This window comes from Leptodactylus fuscus, chromosome 2, assembly GCF_031893055.1.
Source record: "Leptodactylus fuscus isolate aLepFus1 chromosome 2, aLepFus1.hap2, whole genome shotgun sequence".
NCBI lineage: Eukaryota > Metazoa > Chordata > Amphibia > Anura > Leptodactylidae > Leptodactylus > Leptodactylus fuscus.
The window spans coordinates 86888481-86904134 of record NC_134266.1 but is presented as its reverse complement, the minus strand read 5'-3'; the positions used below and the strand labels follow the sequence as shown (position 1 = coordinate 86904134).

Below are 15654 nucleotides of genomic sequence, written 5' to 3'. Positions count from 1 at the left end.
AAACTATATTTTTAGACTACTTATTCTCCAGGGTAAAATTGCTATAATAAGCTGTGTAAGAGTAATTGGCATGCCTGACCTAACTGGGACTCCCAGTTGTAGGCTCCCGATACTTATGGCTCTGGTGAAGTGCACAGATACCCCTTTGGTTACTCATTGAAAGTAATAAATGTCCAGACTGCAAAACTAACACTGGGACTAAAGGTCATGTGTCCACAAGCAAAGACTGTTAGAAACTGTATTTGTTGTTCAATTTTTATTAAACTCAATAACAAGTGCAACTGTTTTACAGTTACATAATTCATATACAAAATACATTGTCTACAAAATAATTTATGTACATAAGATTTATACAATGTAAACACTACAGAATGTCCAAAGAGACAAAAGTTAATATATAATCCTATAAAGTGCTTGGCTTTATTACATTGCAGTTTAGTACAAGTGCATGCAAGGCGTGAAAAAAAGTCATACATTTTTAGTTCAAGTCAGAATGTCAACATATGCCAACAGTAACATATATCAACGTCTCCAGAAAATATATATTTTTACATGTTTTTCATGTACAAAGTAGCTTTGTAATTCACTTGGACTTAAATCCAGTGGAATGTAATAATTCTCAGTCCACATTAACAAGGTCCTTTAGACTAAGGCTCCACATGTCGAACTGTAGCCAAAAACCGCTGCAGAAAAGAATGTGGCAGAAATGCATCACATTTTTTTCCTCTGCAGGCTCTCTGCCCTTATTATGCCTATAGGGCAAACGCAAATACGCAACGGTTTTGAAATTGCAGCATTTCGGCTGCAGATTTTTTTCTGCAATTAGCCAGAATCCAATCCACTTTACATGTCATACAAAATGCAGAGTTTACGCATCATGGGGCCCCTGGCCTTATAGAGTTTCCTCTCACAAAATGCTTAAATACCTAACAGTATTAGTTTCATTTAGAATATTTAAAGTCTATACATACTGAGCCAGCAGTAATATTACATATAGTATAATGAATATATTACATTGACTAAATGAAGTTGCCCTGTGCCAGCATCATGGGCAGCTAGTAATGAGAGCTGTTCTCAGTCAGGGCTAATACACGCTTCTGGATCAAGATCGACAGCCTAGGGACAAAAAAAGACAAGAAAAAAATAAAAGGTAAGTAAATATGTAACATCTTAACAATACAGTATTTAAAGGGAGTGTGTCACAGGGTCAAGCATGTGAAACCAGCAACACAGTTGGATGGGTCATACATCTATGAATATGCAAATGAGCAAAGTGGAGCTCCAAAAACTGCTATATGACACATGGCTAGCTCCCTGCCCCTGTCAATCAAAGAATGGAGGGGGTAAGCAGGGCATATTAGAGCAATGTGTGGCACAGTAGTTTGATGTAACAGATTCATTCTTGGCGCTGCACAGGGGCGTAACTACCATAGAGGCAGCGGAGGCGGCTGCCACAGCGCCCGGGCCATTAGGGGGCCCAGTGACAGTCGCTACCGCTGCGTTTTTTTTTTTTTTAAATTGGCCATTACGGGCCTTATTTACTTGCCGATCCTGGACATAATACTGTGTGCAGGGGCCACTAAGGGGACATAATACTGTGTGCAGGGGCCACTATGGGACATAATACTGTGTGCAGGGGCCACTATGGGACATAATACTGTGTGCAGGGCCACTATGGGGTATAATACTGTGTGCAGGGGCCACTGTGGGGGATAATACTGTGTGCAGGGGCCACTAATGGACATAATAGAGTGCGGAGGAGGGGGTCGGTCGAGGTCTTCGGCGTCGGTTGGCGGGGGGGGCCCATGTCAAAAGTTCGCCACGGGGCCCCGCCATTCCTAGTTACGCCACTGGCGCTGCAGACTACTCATTTGCATATTGTGAAATAAATGAATATCTCTGCAATGGAGGCACACATTTTCATGGGAAAAAAGTGATACATTCAGGTGAGCCTGACCTATCTGTGTTACTGATTAATAGGGTTCACAGTGGTGACAAACTCCCTTTAACAAGAAGAGAATAAATATCAATAATTCTAGTGACTTCTCAGCTTAGAATTTCATTTCCTTAAAGGATTTTCCAATCTTACTATCTGCTAAGGTGATGGCATATCTTTAAATCAATACTTTATCATTAGAGGTGGTCTAAACTCCACTACTAGTCTTGAGACTAAAGGGACAATGGCATTGATGTAGCACTGCATCCATGTGCTTTCTTAGATCCACTATGTAAAACCCTGGTACTCCATACAGGGAAAGGACACACGTTCAGAATAAAAAAACAGTTTTTAAAGCCAAGACCAGGTGTGGATTGTAAAACATGAGAACCTATATTGGACATGTGGAATTTCTTTTCTTAAATCTGCACTGCATAAAAACATGATCATGATACAGAAAGTATATTGGAAAATTGTATACATTTTTAGCATACAATCAACAACATTTATTTGCTGAAACTGGACACCCCCTTTAATTTTCGATCATGTTGATGAAACGCCCATCACATGTCTATTAGTGGATTGAGACACTATATGATTATTTGACACAGATATCTTAATTACAATAATAACCTTGCCCTATTTCCTTCTACCATTCTCTTCCTATTACCAGTCTAATTGACATAGGTTGACCTTAAGTTACTTGGAGTTGTATGTTACCACATATAGGAAATGGCACTGTTATTGTGTGTGGGTGACTCAGTGATAATGTGCTATTTTCAGCACAGGTTACTCAGCTACTGTATGCCAGAAATGAACACTCATTCTTTTCAGTGCCACAATCAACTTATCCAAGATGTCTGTGCTCTAAATGAAGAAAAGTCATTATTAACTGATATGTCACCTGTCCTATTAATCTTATTTGCATGGGAAGACCACCATGTTTCTTTATCTTATTTTGGGCTGAGGGTATATGCTGTAACATATTAATACCAATCAGCAGATTTGGAAGACTTTTGTCCCTTTTGTGTTATTTTGAATCATTCCAACAAGTCAACCTCATATGAAGATTATGACTGAATTGCCCTTTTGTAAACTTCTGCCATTGTATTAATTTAGATAATCTTTAAGCCTTTAGGATTTTTCATACGGATCACTTACCAGATTTTCCCTACTGTATGAAAGCCATGTAAATGTGTCTTGAAGATACTTGTCTCCAAAGCCCATGATTCTATTTACAGGGTGGGTAGAGAGTCCTACAACCTGCTTTGTAAAGTGAATGGAGAATGCAAATTTCATATCCTCGGAAGTTGTATCTGAGTCCTTCTTTTTGACGCCTTGGTCAACATAGACATCAGCCAGTTGCTTAAATGAATTGTATGAGAAATCTCTGAAAAAGTTGTTGAGGGAAGGATCTTCTTTAATCTGCAGAGATGATGAAAAAAAGAAATAGTTATACATTATTATTTCTTTTAGATCAAGTTCTTTACTTCTTATTGTCATATTAGGTGTTATTTTATATCCCTTTCCCCATGCAAAATCTGTAATAATACCTCCCACCTACCTTTGTCCATTTATAATACAGTCTTTTGTTATGTGACGCTGGAGCCTTTGTGCTAATAGCTCATATTAATTTACATTGGGTAGTGTAAAGGCCCATAAAATAACCACTGATCAACTTTTTTTTAACGTCTATCCATGTAAAAGGAGCCTTAGAATTTAACATATTATGCAATACAAAGTACCGTATTTTTCGGACTATAAGACGCACCCAGGTTTTAGAGGAGGAAAATAGGGAAAAAAAATTTTGAAGCAAAAACTGGTAAAATATTTAATATATGGGAGTTGTAGTTTTGCAACAGCTGCAAGGCCACATTGACAGGTGACCCTGCAGCTGTACGGGGATGCATAGAGTTTTTTTTTGCGGGTCCAGAAGTACTTTTTAGTTATACCATTTTGGGGAATATCTATTGCTTAGATCACCTTTTATTGAAAAAAAAACCCAGTGGTTTATTATATATGATTTTCTACTTTTATATATATATTCTAGGGACAGGAGGTGATTACTTTTATTTATTTCATATTTTTATTATATATTTTTAAAGCTTTTTTTTTTTAAACTATTTTATTCCCCCCCCCCCCCCCCCCGGGGCTTGAGCCTGCGGTCACTTGATTGCAAGTCCCATAGACGGCAATACAACTGTATTGCCGTCTATGGGACATTCTGTGTATTAGTATTACGGCTGGTCATAGACCCAGCCGCAATACTAATATATAGCAGTGACAGGCCTGGGAGCCTCATTAGGCTCCCGGCTGTCACCCGAACAGGTCGGCTCCTGCGATACCGCCGCGCAGGAGCCGGCCTGCAACTTTACAGGTACGGGGCCGGTGGGGACCGGCCCCGGGGGAGAAGAGGCCGCTGATACAGACTGCAGACCCGGCATCCGCTGTACTAGAGAGGCGGATGCCGGGGAGGGATAGACGCCGGGGCCTGAGACATCGCTGCCCTGCCCTGCCCTGCATGAAGCCAGCGGCGGGGGGACGGAGGAGCTGCTGCTGGCTTCATGCAGGGCAGAGGAGCGCAGCGATGTCGCAGGCCCCGGCACCTGTAATGGCGTCTATCACTTGCCGGCTTCCGCCTCTCTATTACAGCGGATGCCAGGCGCCACATTCGGCCTATAAGACGCACCCTTCTTTTCCCCCCAAATTTTGGGGAAAAAAAGGGCGTCTTATAGTCCGAAAAATACGGTAATATTCTAAACTGCAAATACAGGGTTCATGAAAATGAATACAATGTATTATAACATGTTTTTTAACCAGTTATTAAATTTTTAGCGCATTTTTTCTATGATCGTTGGACTTATCACTAAAGGCAAATTAAGAAAGTGCTCAAAAGTATTTTTATGGGGCTGTATATATTTATATATACACATGTAATTGTCCCCTCCTGCAGTACAACAATATCTGCTGGTAGACACATTTACATATGGAGAGTGGTGACATCCCTCATAACTCTTTTTGAAAATATTATTCAACTATTAGGTTACATTCACACCACCGTTTTTTCAAACATCCATTTTTCACATCTGTCTAGCAGCCATTTCCACAGATCCCCCATTTTGCATTTATGGAGGGGTCCTTGAAAGCAGCCAACAATAGGACATGACCTATATTTTGATGGTCCATTACAATAGACCTGCTCATTGGATTTATTACATACCTTTCTGTCATATGCATCACCTTCCATTTGAAGTATAGTAACAATCTTCTTAATTGTAAATTCTGGAGGAAAAAATAACAGCAGAAAAAAATTATTTCTAACATGAAAAAGTTCACATTTGCATAAAACTGAATTTGCCTGAATATGCATACACAGTTATGTTGTATTTCCTGGCGACTGCTGCTTAAGGGTAGTCATTAGAGATGAGCGAACAGTAAAATGTTCGAGATTCGATATTCGTTTCGAGTATCCCCTCAATATTCGACTACTCGAATCAAATATCGAACCCCATTATAGTCTATGGGGGGAAAATGATCATTTCAGGGGTAGGCAACGTTCGATCAAATTACACTTACAAAGTCTACGTGTGAGGGTCGGGCTGGATCCTCCGAGAAGTCTTCTCCGTGCAGCGTCCCTGCGGCGTCTTCCGGCTCTGAATTCACTCTGCCAGGCATCGGGCCTAGGCAGAGCCGACTGCGCATGTCCGCACTACAAGCGGGCATGCGCAGTCGGCTCTGCCCAGGCCCGATACCTGGCAGAGTGAATTCAGAGCCGGAAGACGCCGCGGGGAAGCTGCACGGAGAAGACTTCTAAAGGTAGGAGAAGAACCAGCGTTGATTGGCCGACTGTATAGCATTTGGCCAATCAATGCTGGTTCTGCATTGAACTTTTACATTCCAATAGCGAGTGGTACTCGATCGAGTACGAGTATTTCGAATACCGTAGTATTTGATGGAATACCTACTCGATCGAGTACTACTCGCTCATCTCTAGTAGTCATATGTTGTTTAGTTCCTACTTTTGTTCCTACTTTTTCAGTGATGATATTTGATGTAACTGAATATACAGTATCTGCGGTTTTGTTAACCGTGGCTTCACTTAACCACAGTTAGCAGCAGGGGGTTATGCAAGGCCTATATTAATGACCTATCCATTGGATAGCTCATTAATATAGAATCGTTGGAGGCCCATACTCAACCCCCACTCCATCAATGTACAACCGCCACTCTGAGCAATGTACAAAGAAAGAAACGGGTGATTCTTTATACTGTGCCGTGACCAGGCCTCTATCAGTGCATATCTGCTTCTGGCTCTGTGCATTGTGCAGAATAGTGTTTTATGCTATCGAAGGTTTCTAGTATCCGCAGGTAGTCTTAGAACCTATTAACCACAAATACCGGGTTCTTACTATATAAAGCTGTTTGTTTTTTGAGGTGTGGGAGATACTAGACCATTCCATGCTACATAAATTATGAAGAAAATTTAAGCTGATATAACACCTTTGCCAAAATAATCATGGTAGTATATTTAGCGTATAAATGGGGCAAAAGAGTCCATTTGGGACTATGCCATATAGCTTAGTGAAAAGGTAGTCAATTAAGTGATCTTACCCAGGTCATGTGTATTTAAATCTCCACTGAAGCTTTGGGTTCTTCCACCAATGTCCAAGTTTTCAGTATCTTTTACAAGATTCTCAATCTCGGCAGATACTTGTTCATAGTAACAACCTTCATTCTTGTCACCTGAATAGATTGCATTTTATAAATGTTTAGCTGTTTAACATGATGTATTTTAAAATACCCACACCTAGCACAAGAATGGAGCTCTCTGCCACCTACCCACAGGCGTAACTAGCAAAGACTGGTCCCCACAGCAAACTTTTGACTTAGGGCCTCACCCTCACATGACACAGCACCCCCTTTCCTAGTCCCCACATTGTATTATGCACCATTTACACACTATACCCAAAGTGGTCTCCAGACAATATAATATTGCATAGTGGGGTGGCCCTTCCACCCATTATAATGTCCCATAGTGGTCCTTCCATACAGTATAATTTCCCACAGCAGCCTCTCCACACAGTATAATATCACATAGGAGCTCCTCCTCACATTATAACGTCCCATAGCAGGCCCTCCACACAGTATAATGTCACAAGGTGGCACCTGCACACAGTATAATTTCCCATAGTAGCCGCTCCACACAGTATAATATCACATAGCGGCTCCTCCACACAGTATAATGTCACAAAGTGGACCGTTCACACAGTATAATGTCACAAGGTGGCCTCTACGGTGTTCATTAAAGATATTGCAAAAATTTTATCATTATACTCTGGGGTCTACTCATTGGGAGGTTTGTCAAATAAAATTTGATTTATACTCTAATGGTTGAAGATTTGGACATTATACTGTTATTTACATCACCCATTTAGAAAAAAATTGAGAAAAATATAATTTGCATAATAACTTGGAACACTGATATATATACACACATATATATATTTGATATAAATGACAAACACTTACGTGGTTGAACTGGACATGGTTTATAGATCCGTTTCAATGGAAGATTGTTTGGTCTTTTCAACCTTTCATCTGCATTATTCTTCTTAAAAGAAAGCACTTTTCGGATGCTAGCTTTTCGAAAGCTGTTTTTCTTTGTCGTCTGATCTGAATGTCCTTCAGTAGAAGAGGCCACTGAGTCTTGGGCTACTTTATTGACCACAGATACAATTTGCTCAGAACTGTTGTCGTCTTTTTTGAAGAGATGGTTTAGAAAGCTCTTGAACCATGATTGTTTCTTGACTGTTTTGGCCTTGGCGATGGGCTCGGGTGGTGACACACAGGTCTCACACCGGTCTTTCTTTTCTGTCCCTTGTACTGCAGCTGGAGGTACGACAGTGATCTTACTTTTTTCTCTACTTGTGAACCTAGTGACATCACTGACGGACCTTTGCACTCTTTTATTTTTCTTAGATCCAGTTCTTTTCACTTCACGGCTGCTTAGGCTGCGTTTTATATATGTTTCCAGCACAATTTTAGCTTCCTGCTTGGTTAAAGAAACAAATTTCCCTCTTTGTTTTCTCTCCATCTTTGGGTCGCTGCTCGCTGCTGCTTCTTCCTCATTTTGTCTGTACGAAAACCAAAACCAAAAATTATCACAAGTCGTCACATGTATTGAGGGGAAATGTAGAAACAGCTTCCTGCCAATGGTATATGTTGCTATTCTGCAGCACTTCAGCTTTGGCTCATTGAAAACCAAATATAGTTCACATTATTTATATATATATATATATATATATATATATATATATATATATATATTTTTTTTTTTTTTTCCTTTAAATTCACATAGTTTTTGTCCATTGCCTCTGGTGCTATTCTTGATATGAATAATAAAAATATTTGCATCGATGTATTTACACTGTATACTGCCTAGAAGAGTCACTGGAATTTATATGAATGCACATAACGAAAAAAAACTAATCTGCATACATGTATGACGCTTCCACAGCCAATAAAAGGATACATTTTTAGGTATTGCAGAGGAATAATGTCCATTATTAGTCTACTTTAGTAATTCAACAACAACATAGTAACTAAAGCTATTGTATTGGGTCATTTATCACGCATGTCATGTATTAGCTCAGAAGTATGATGTTTTATGGTTATTATGACATATGAGATCAATTGTGATCATGCTAACACTTTGTATACAACATCTTGCACTATTCATATGACTTAATGAAACAAAATGTATATATATTGTGAAGCAGCAAGTATCCAACTAATAAATAAGTTACTGCTAACGCTAGGTTCACACCTGCATTCGGGTATTCTGTGTTTTCCGTCTTCTGCATGCAAGAAGATGGAAACCACAGTCCGGGTCTGGCCGTGAGCGTTTTATGCTCTCCGCCGCGAAACCGTTTTTTTTTTTAAACCTGACACAGAGTACTGCATGTCCGACTCTGTGTCCGGATTTAAAAAAACGGTTTTGCGGCGGAGAGCATAAAACGCTCACTGCCGCTCATGGCTGGACAGCTTTCAAACCCATTCAAATGAATGGGTGAGAGACTCCTGCAGGTTTCCATCTCCTGCCTCTAGTTTGTGCAGGAAGCGGAAACCCGCAGAACGGAGACAGGGCGCAGATGTGAATGAGCCTTAAAATACATTTACAGTGTAAGACTACATCCACACCAGCGCTCGCTCTACGTTCGGGGATTCCGCTCCCCATTCTGCTTCAAAAATGCAGAGAGAAAGGTCCTGCAAGTAGGACTTTTCTCTCTGCATTTTTCAGGCAGAAACCTGGTGGACCCCATTATATTCTATGGGCTCTGTGAGTTTCCACGGTAACCACTTTTTACGTGAACTGGGTTTCCATTTTTCAGCTCCCCAGGTTGACCCGAGGAACGGAAACCTGAATACTAGTGCAAACATAGCGTAAGACCTCATGCACACGACTGTACTTGTTATCCACAATTGCAAACATAAATATGGACCCATACACTTCAATGGGTCCACATACACAGCTGTAGTTTTTGTGGCTGCAAGTCCGGGGCTGAATTGAAGAAATGCAAAATGTGGAGTAGGTCCTATATCTGTCCATACTTGCGGCTCTGTCAATTCATTTTCAATATATTGGTCAGTGAATCCATGTGTCATGTGTACTGTCTTTACTGACTTGGTCGTGTGCATGTAGCCCTAGAAACTTTTTTGATAAGTCCATATAATTATACTCAATATATAATATATATCTGAACACAACCACATAGAATAAATCTTTCTATATCATACAGGTCAAAGTAGAAGAGAAACAACAAAATTCTTTGTGTAAAACTGTATTTTGATCTGTGAGACTCACCTATTTGCTTCCATGATAACGTGTGGAACGTGTTAGTTTCCTTGCTGTGAGTTGTATGTCATTTGACATCTGCTTCCCTGTGTGTACAGTAATGCTTAAGTACATCAAGGTGATCTCAGTCCCTATTAATAAGCCACCAATGAGCAGGTAGAGCTTAGATAGACGGCCAGCCTCCTGTGGTTTCCCAGCAATGCATAGAAAGCTCCTTCTGGTGCTTTGTGAAATATACTTCCTTATTGCCATGAGCTCTGTTCCTTAGAACTATAATGATAAAACTAAACCTGTTTTGCATGATAGCGATAGATAACAAAGGGCTGTTTAGACAGAGGCATCATTTCTGGGAAGTCAGTTTGCCCCTGGCTAGACTGTGCTGTTTGCAGCTTCCTACAAAAGTGCTGCTGACAGTCAATCATTCATTCAGTGACCATAAAAAGAGATTTACCTTCACTGTTCCTGGAAACCATTTAGCTGTCGGCAACATTTTAGACAAAGTTAGTATTTTATGTTCAAATATGTTAATATACTAGCCAAATGTGTTAAACGGACAATATTTTTTTAAACGGACTCAAAATAGTGAAAAGATTTAAAAAAACAGTCATACTTACCCCACTGATCACCTATTGCTTCGGTACTAAGGGCTAGTTCACACAGAGTTTTTGACGCTGAATCCGCCTCTAAATCTGCTGCCAAAAACGGCTCCCATTAACTTCCATGGGAGCCGCTCGCTTCTTTTTTCCAGTAGCTAGCAGTGGAAAAAAGAAGCAAACTGCCCTATCTTGCCACGGATTCCGCAGCTTACTCAGCTGTGGCATCCACAGCGCGAGGCTCCCTCCAGATTAGGCCCATTCATTCAGGCCTAATCCGGAGAGGAATGCCCAACGGGATGCCGGTGCAATGCAAATTCCGCCTAACATAGCTCAAGTTCCCCACTGGTATCTGCTTCCTGATCCTCACCCCAAACATTTTCTGAACTCCTTGCCGGTAACTCCAGTTTGCAGTCAGTCTTTCTTTAGTATAAAATGGCTGCTAACAGATAACAATAGATGCTGCAATTTTGCTGTACAGTAAATGTAGAGGAGATCAAAAATACAAGTGTTGTAAACTTGACATCATAACAGTAGTCTGTTTTCCTAGCAATTAAATAAAATAGCACAAGTTTAATAAAATGTAAGTATGATATAATGGCTCAGGTTCTGTATCATCAAAAAGAAAGGCGGTTTGGGGGGTCCATGTCAAAAGTTCGCCACAGGGCCCCGCCATTCCTATTACGCCACTGAGCACAGTGTGTGGTTAAAGTCGGAGTTTGTATCTACTGCTTACCCTCTGTTTTCCCATTGACATACATGTCAGTGTCACTTTTACATAGCTACGGCTGAGTTTGTGTATCAGCAGCCAAGAAACAGAAATAGAGTCCTAGGAGCCCTGACAATGTTAACACAATATATTTTAGGCCAATATAAGCTTTTATACTGTTTGTGATCAGACCTCCTGTGGGGGTTAAAGAATCCTAAAAAAAAAAAAATAGAAAAAAAATATTGAATCATCTCCTTTCCCTAGAACACATACAAAAGTTAATAAAGTAAAGCACATACACATTAGGTGTACCTGTGTCAAAAAATGCCCAGTCTACTAAGTTTTTACCACAAGGTGGGCATGGGATTCGCATGAAAATGGCTGTGGCAGGCAAGGCTGTTTTAACACATTGGTGGGCCCAGTGCAAAGGTATCATAAGTACCCCACATAACCACCACTTAGAAATACGTGACCCACACAAATTAGAATGCCCTTTAGAGGCCATCACACAGTATAATGCCTCCTTAGTGGCCCCATACAATATAATGTCAATCAGTGACCCATCACACAGTCAAAGGCCCCTGCATGTATCACAATTTATCCTGTCCTCTCCCCCGTGGCCCTTAAGGTATTAACCTGTCCCACCTCCTGTAGCCCCTCAGATATTATATTATTTTATAACGTCCCCTCCAGTTGCCCCCACCTTTTCATATTCTTGTCCAGTTGCTCCCACAGTTTCATGTCCCCCTCCAGATTGCCCCACAGTTTCATATCCCCTCCAGATTGCCCCATAGTTTCAAGACCAGTTTCATGCCTCCCCCCCATCGTCCCCACAGTTTCATGTCCCCTTTCAGTTACCCCCACTGCATACATAAAAAAAAAAAAAAAAAAAAAACTTACCCCAGCAGGAAGAAGTTAATTGAACTACACAATATTTTGCTTTGTTTGTCACATCTTACTTTAAAAATCATCAAAATCATCTCTTTATGTATAGAGGAGGTGGGCTGCCCACAGGGGTAGAACAATTGTACAAGCAATCTATCATAACACTTACAAAAATTCCAACATGCAAATGCAAAAGCTGTGATATCAACTTGTAGTATCATTGATCAGTGCTGAGCTTTCATTCTGTTTTACCTAACAGAGCAAGAACGGTACAGAAAAAAGCATGATCTGTATAACCATTTTCTGTAGGCAGGGTTCACCGGCCCCCTCCCCTTTTCCCCCATTCCTTTTACAGACAAATTGTCTGGCCCTGGCCTCCAGAGCTTAGAAAGGAACATTAAAAGTACCTGTACATATTGAATACTGCTTCTTTAACTAGTGCAACCTCTTGTGTAATAAAATTCTCTGACGTTTGTTTGGCATGTGCTTCGCACTAAAAGGTGTTGGCTGTCAACAATAGGAACTGATACTCAACTTGTCTGACTGGTCAAATGAGAAAGCGTGCAGTGATCAAGTTCAGTTGCTGACTTCATTTGTTAGCAGCATAACCTAGACAAATGTGAACCTGGTTCTATTGTTGTTATTATTATTATTATTATTATTATTATTATTATTAATATTTTCACTTCTTCAGTTATAACTGCACAGTTGGCCATCATTAAAAAAAAAAAATAAAAAATGTCTGAAGCATTGATTTATGGTGGCATTGGTTGACAAGCTTAAAGAGGGCCTTTCAATATGTCTCCAAAGCCCAATATACTTCATCTCGTCGAAACCCATTCAGACATTCCAAATATCTATCATACGTCCTCATGTCGCTGCATTATCAACTTTTCTACTGCAGATTTTTTCTGCAACGTGTGAATGGGATTAGCCACAATCTCATCCACTTTGCAGGTACAATAAAATGCAGAATTTTTGCAATGTGGGGACCACGGCCTAAAGGTGTTTTCAGAAATTAGGAAAAAATGGTTCAAGCAGAGAAATGGAATAAAACAATATGAGATACATCACTTACTGGATATAATAATTTCCATTTTTCATTCATTTATTTATTCATTCTTTTATATATTTTCCATGTTATAATGCCAACGTTTTCTGCAGCCATGTTGTGACAACGCTGGCTGGAGTCAAGATGGCAGAAGTAGACCTACCCTAGTTTTAATAGTAGGTTACATACAGTCCTCACATTTAATTTTATTTTTCCACATTTATTGTATATTTTGTCACCTAGATTTACTTTTAATCATTCATATGCTGCATTGTTTTATGATGACTTACTTTGGGTTCTGTCACTTTGTTTTCACATGTCTGTTCGAGCTCCATGTATTTTAATACATGTAAGACTTGCAATAAGACTGCGCCTTTTATGGGGTTGTCAGTGTTGGGGTTTTTTTTTAGGAAAGATGTTAAAATGTGGCTCAAGTATTTCTGTCTGATACTGGCCTTACCCCAAAAACTAGCCATTAGCCACATCTGTAAGATGGCGCTGCACTGAGTGGCTGCCTCGATACAGAGCTCCAAGCTGGGAGCAACCTTTATCTTCCTTTTTCACTCTTTTTGTCTGTATCTATAAGAATCCTCTAACCAAGCAAACTAGCACTATGAATTAGCAACTATAAATTGAATGGAAGACCCTGTGGAGTATTTTTTTCCTTTTGCTTCTATTCTTGTCTATGGACAAGACTCAAGACCTGAATCAGCTGGAGTTTTCCTGTTTGCACATGTGCCTGTTACCATCCCCCCCAGGAGCTAAGGACAGCATGGACACCATGCGGCATGGAGGAGAAACCTGCATGGAAGTGTGGACTTCTTTTCAAGGAGATGATTTTTGGTGTTTATTGCTGATGTGTGAAGATGCCTACAGCTGACTGGAATTTCTTTCTTTTACTGTGGACACGTGGGACTCTGTTACAGCCTGGGAACCTACCATCACCCCCCTACCCCATAAGTTTATGGAAGCTTGGCAAGAGAGCAGCACCCTGTCTACCTGGATGGCTTCAGACCTCTCTGGGCAGTAGAACACAGTGGTAAGAAGAAAGGAGGAGGAGGAGGGCTTGTGATGAAGGACATTTGGGGCATATTTTGTGGTTAATGGACAATAGTGCTGATGCAAGATACTGAACTATCAGCTGTGAGCATGAGATCTCACTACCTACCAAAGAAACTACCACATGTTATCATGATAGCTGTATATGTCCCCCACCTCTGCAAAACGTTTTTTGCCTGTTATATCTACATGCTGTGACCCCCCTCCTCATGTCCTCCAACCACAGTCGGGCCGTATTATCAACATCACTCCGCACAGAGAACTAAATGATCCTGCAGTGTGTCTGTGTTTCTTTCTTTTTTAGTTGCTATGATTCCTAGGATTTCTCTATCTGCCACAAGCTTGTATGTGTTTCTCTCTTGTTATATACTACTGTACCATCTATGAAACTGTATCACTGAAATTTCCCCATTGTGGGACTATTAAAGGATTATCTTATCTCTTATCTTATCTCTGATTTAGGCGAACAACTGTTGATACTGGAAATTCCTAATGCTGTCCTGTGGATAAATTTATGGGAAAACTAATAAAATTGTACTGAAACTAAAGGCCAAAGGCCAGCTGTCATTTAATGGAGTATACTGCACTTTGCCCGCTCATTGACCAGCTTTAGCCTTACAAATATTGTATTTGTGCCATCTTCTTTATATGAATCACTACTAGTCGCAGGGTTAAAAATGAATCATATACAGTACCGTAAATATGGTGTAATAACAAGAAAAATATCCTGGTAGGTTCACTATGAAAGAACAGCATAAGGTATTAGTAAGTTCCATCAAAAGGAGATAGATAGATAGATAGATAGTAGAGATGAGCAAGTACTGTTCGGATCAGCACGCTCCATAGAAATGAATGGATGCACCTGGTACTTCCGCTTTGACAGCGGCCGGCCGCTTAACCCCTCGCGTGCCGGCAGGGTCGGACTGGGGTGTCTAGGGCCCACCAGTGGAATTGTTTCTAGGGGCCCACCACCAGGACCCTGCAGACCAGCGATGCCGAGACAGGGCAGCTAAAGGTAATACCATCTCGGGAGCCATGCTGCTCACCTGCCATACATTGTGCAACAACACACTACCTAAACCTACTGCTACACTCTGTATGGAAAGTGAACAGCGCTGCTCCTAGAAATGTTACCATTACCTACAGTCCTATGAAAAAGTTTGGGCACCCCTATTAATCTTAATCATTTTTAGTTCTAAATATTTTGGTATTTGCAGCAGCCATTTCAGTTTGATATATGTAATAACTGATGGACACAGTAATATTTCAGGATTGAAATGAGGTTTATTGTACTAACAGAAAATGCGCAATATGCATTAAACCAATATTTGACCGGTGCAAAAGTATGGGCACCTCAACAGAAAAGTGACATTAATATTTAGTACATCCTCCTTTTGCAAAGATAACAGCCTCTAGTCGCTTCCTGTAGCTTTTAATCAGTTCCTGGATCCTGGATAAAGGTATTTTGGGCAAACAATTCAAGTTCAGTTAAGTTAGATGGTCGCCGAGCATGGACAGCCCGCTTCAAATCATCCCACAGATGTTCAATGATATTCAGGTCTGGGG

At 40.5% G+C, this 15654-nt stretch overlaps 1 protein-coding gene across 1 annotated transcript; it reads right to left on the bottom strand.

The window, feature by feature from the left end:
• Positions 1–1025: 1025 nt before the first annotated feature.
• On the bottom strand, positions 1026–8070 carry BCL2L14 (BCL2 like 14). The gene is made up of 5 exons (XM_075264206.1): positions 7460–8070; positions 6548–6679; positions 5157–5218; positions 3098–3361; positions 1026–1116 (listed from the first exon to the last, which is right to left on the bottom strand). Exons 1-5 carry the CDS (start codon positions 8028–8030, stop codon positions 1075–1077), a joined length of 1071 nt encoding a protein of 356 aa, XP_075120307.1. The 5' UTR covers positions 8031–8070; the 3' UTR covers positions 1026–1074.
• Positions 8071–15654: the final 7584 nt, after the last annotated feature.

What these genes read in the sequence shown, in the direction of transcription:
- BCL2L14 (XM_075264206.1), bottom strand. Translation starts at nt 8,030, where the DNA reads ATGGAGAGAAAACAAAGAGGGAAATTTGTTTCTTTAACCAAGCAGGAA. An exon ending in TCCAGTTCAACCACGTAAGT is followed by an intron (nt 6,680 to 7,459) that starts GTTTGTCATTTA and finishes CAATCTATTCAG; the next exon opens with GTGACAAGAATGAAGGTTGT. An exon ending in TTTAAATACACATGACCTGG is followed by an intron (nt 5,219 to 6,547) that starts GTAAGATCACTT and finishes TTTTTCCTCCAG; the next exon opens with AATTTACAATTAAGAAGATT.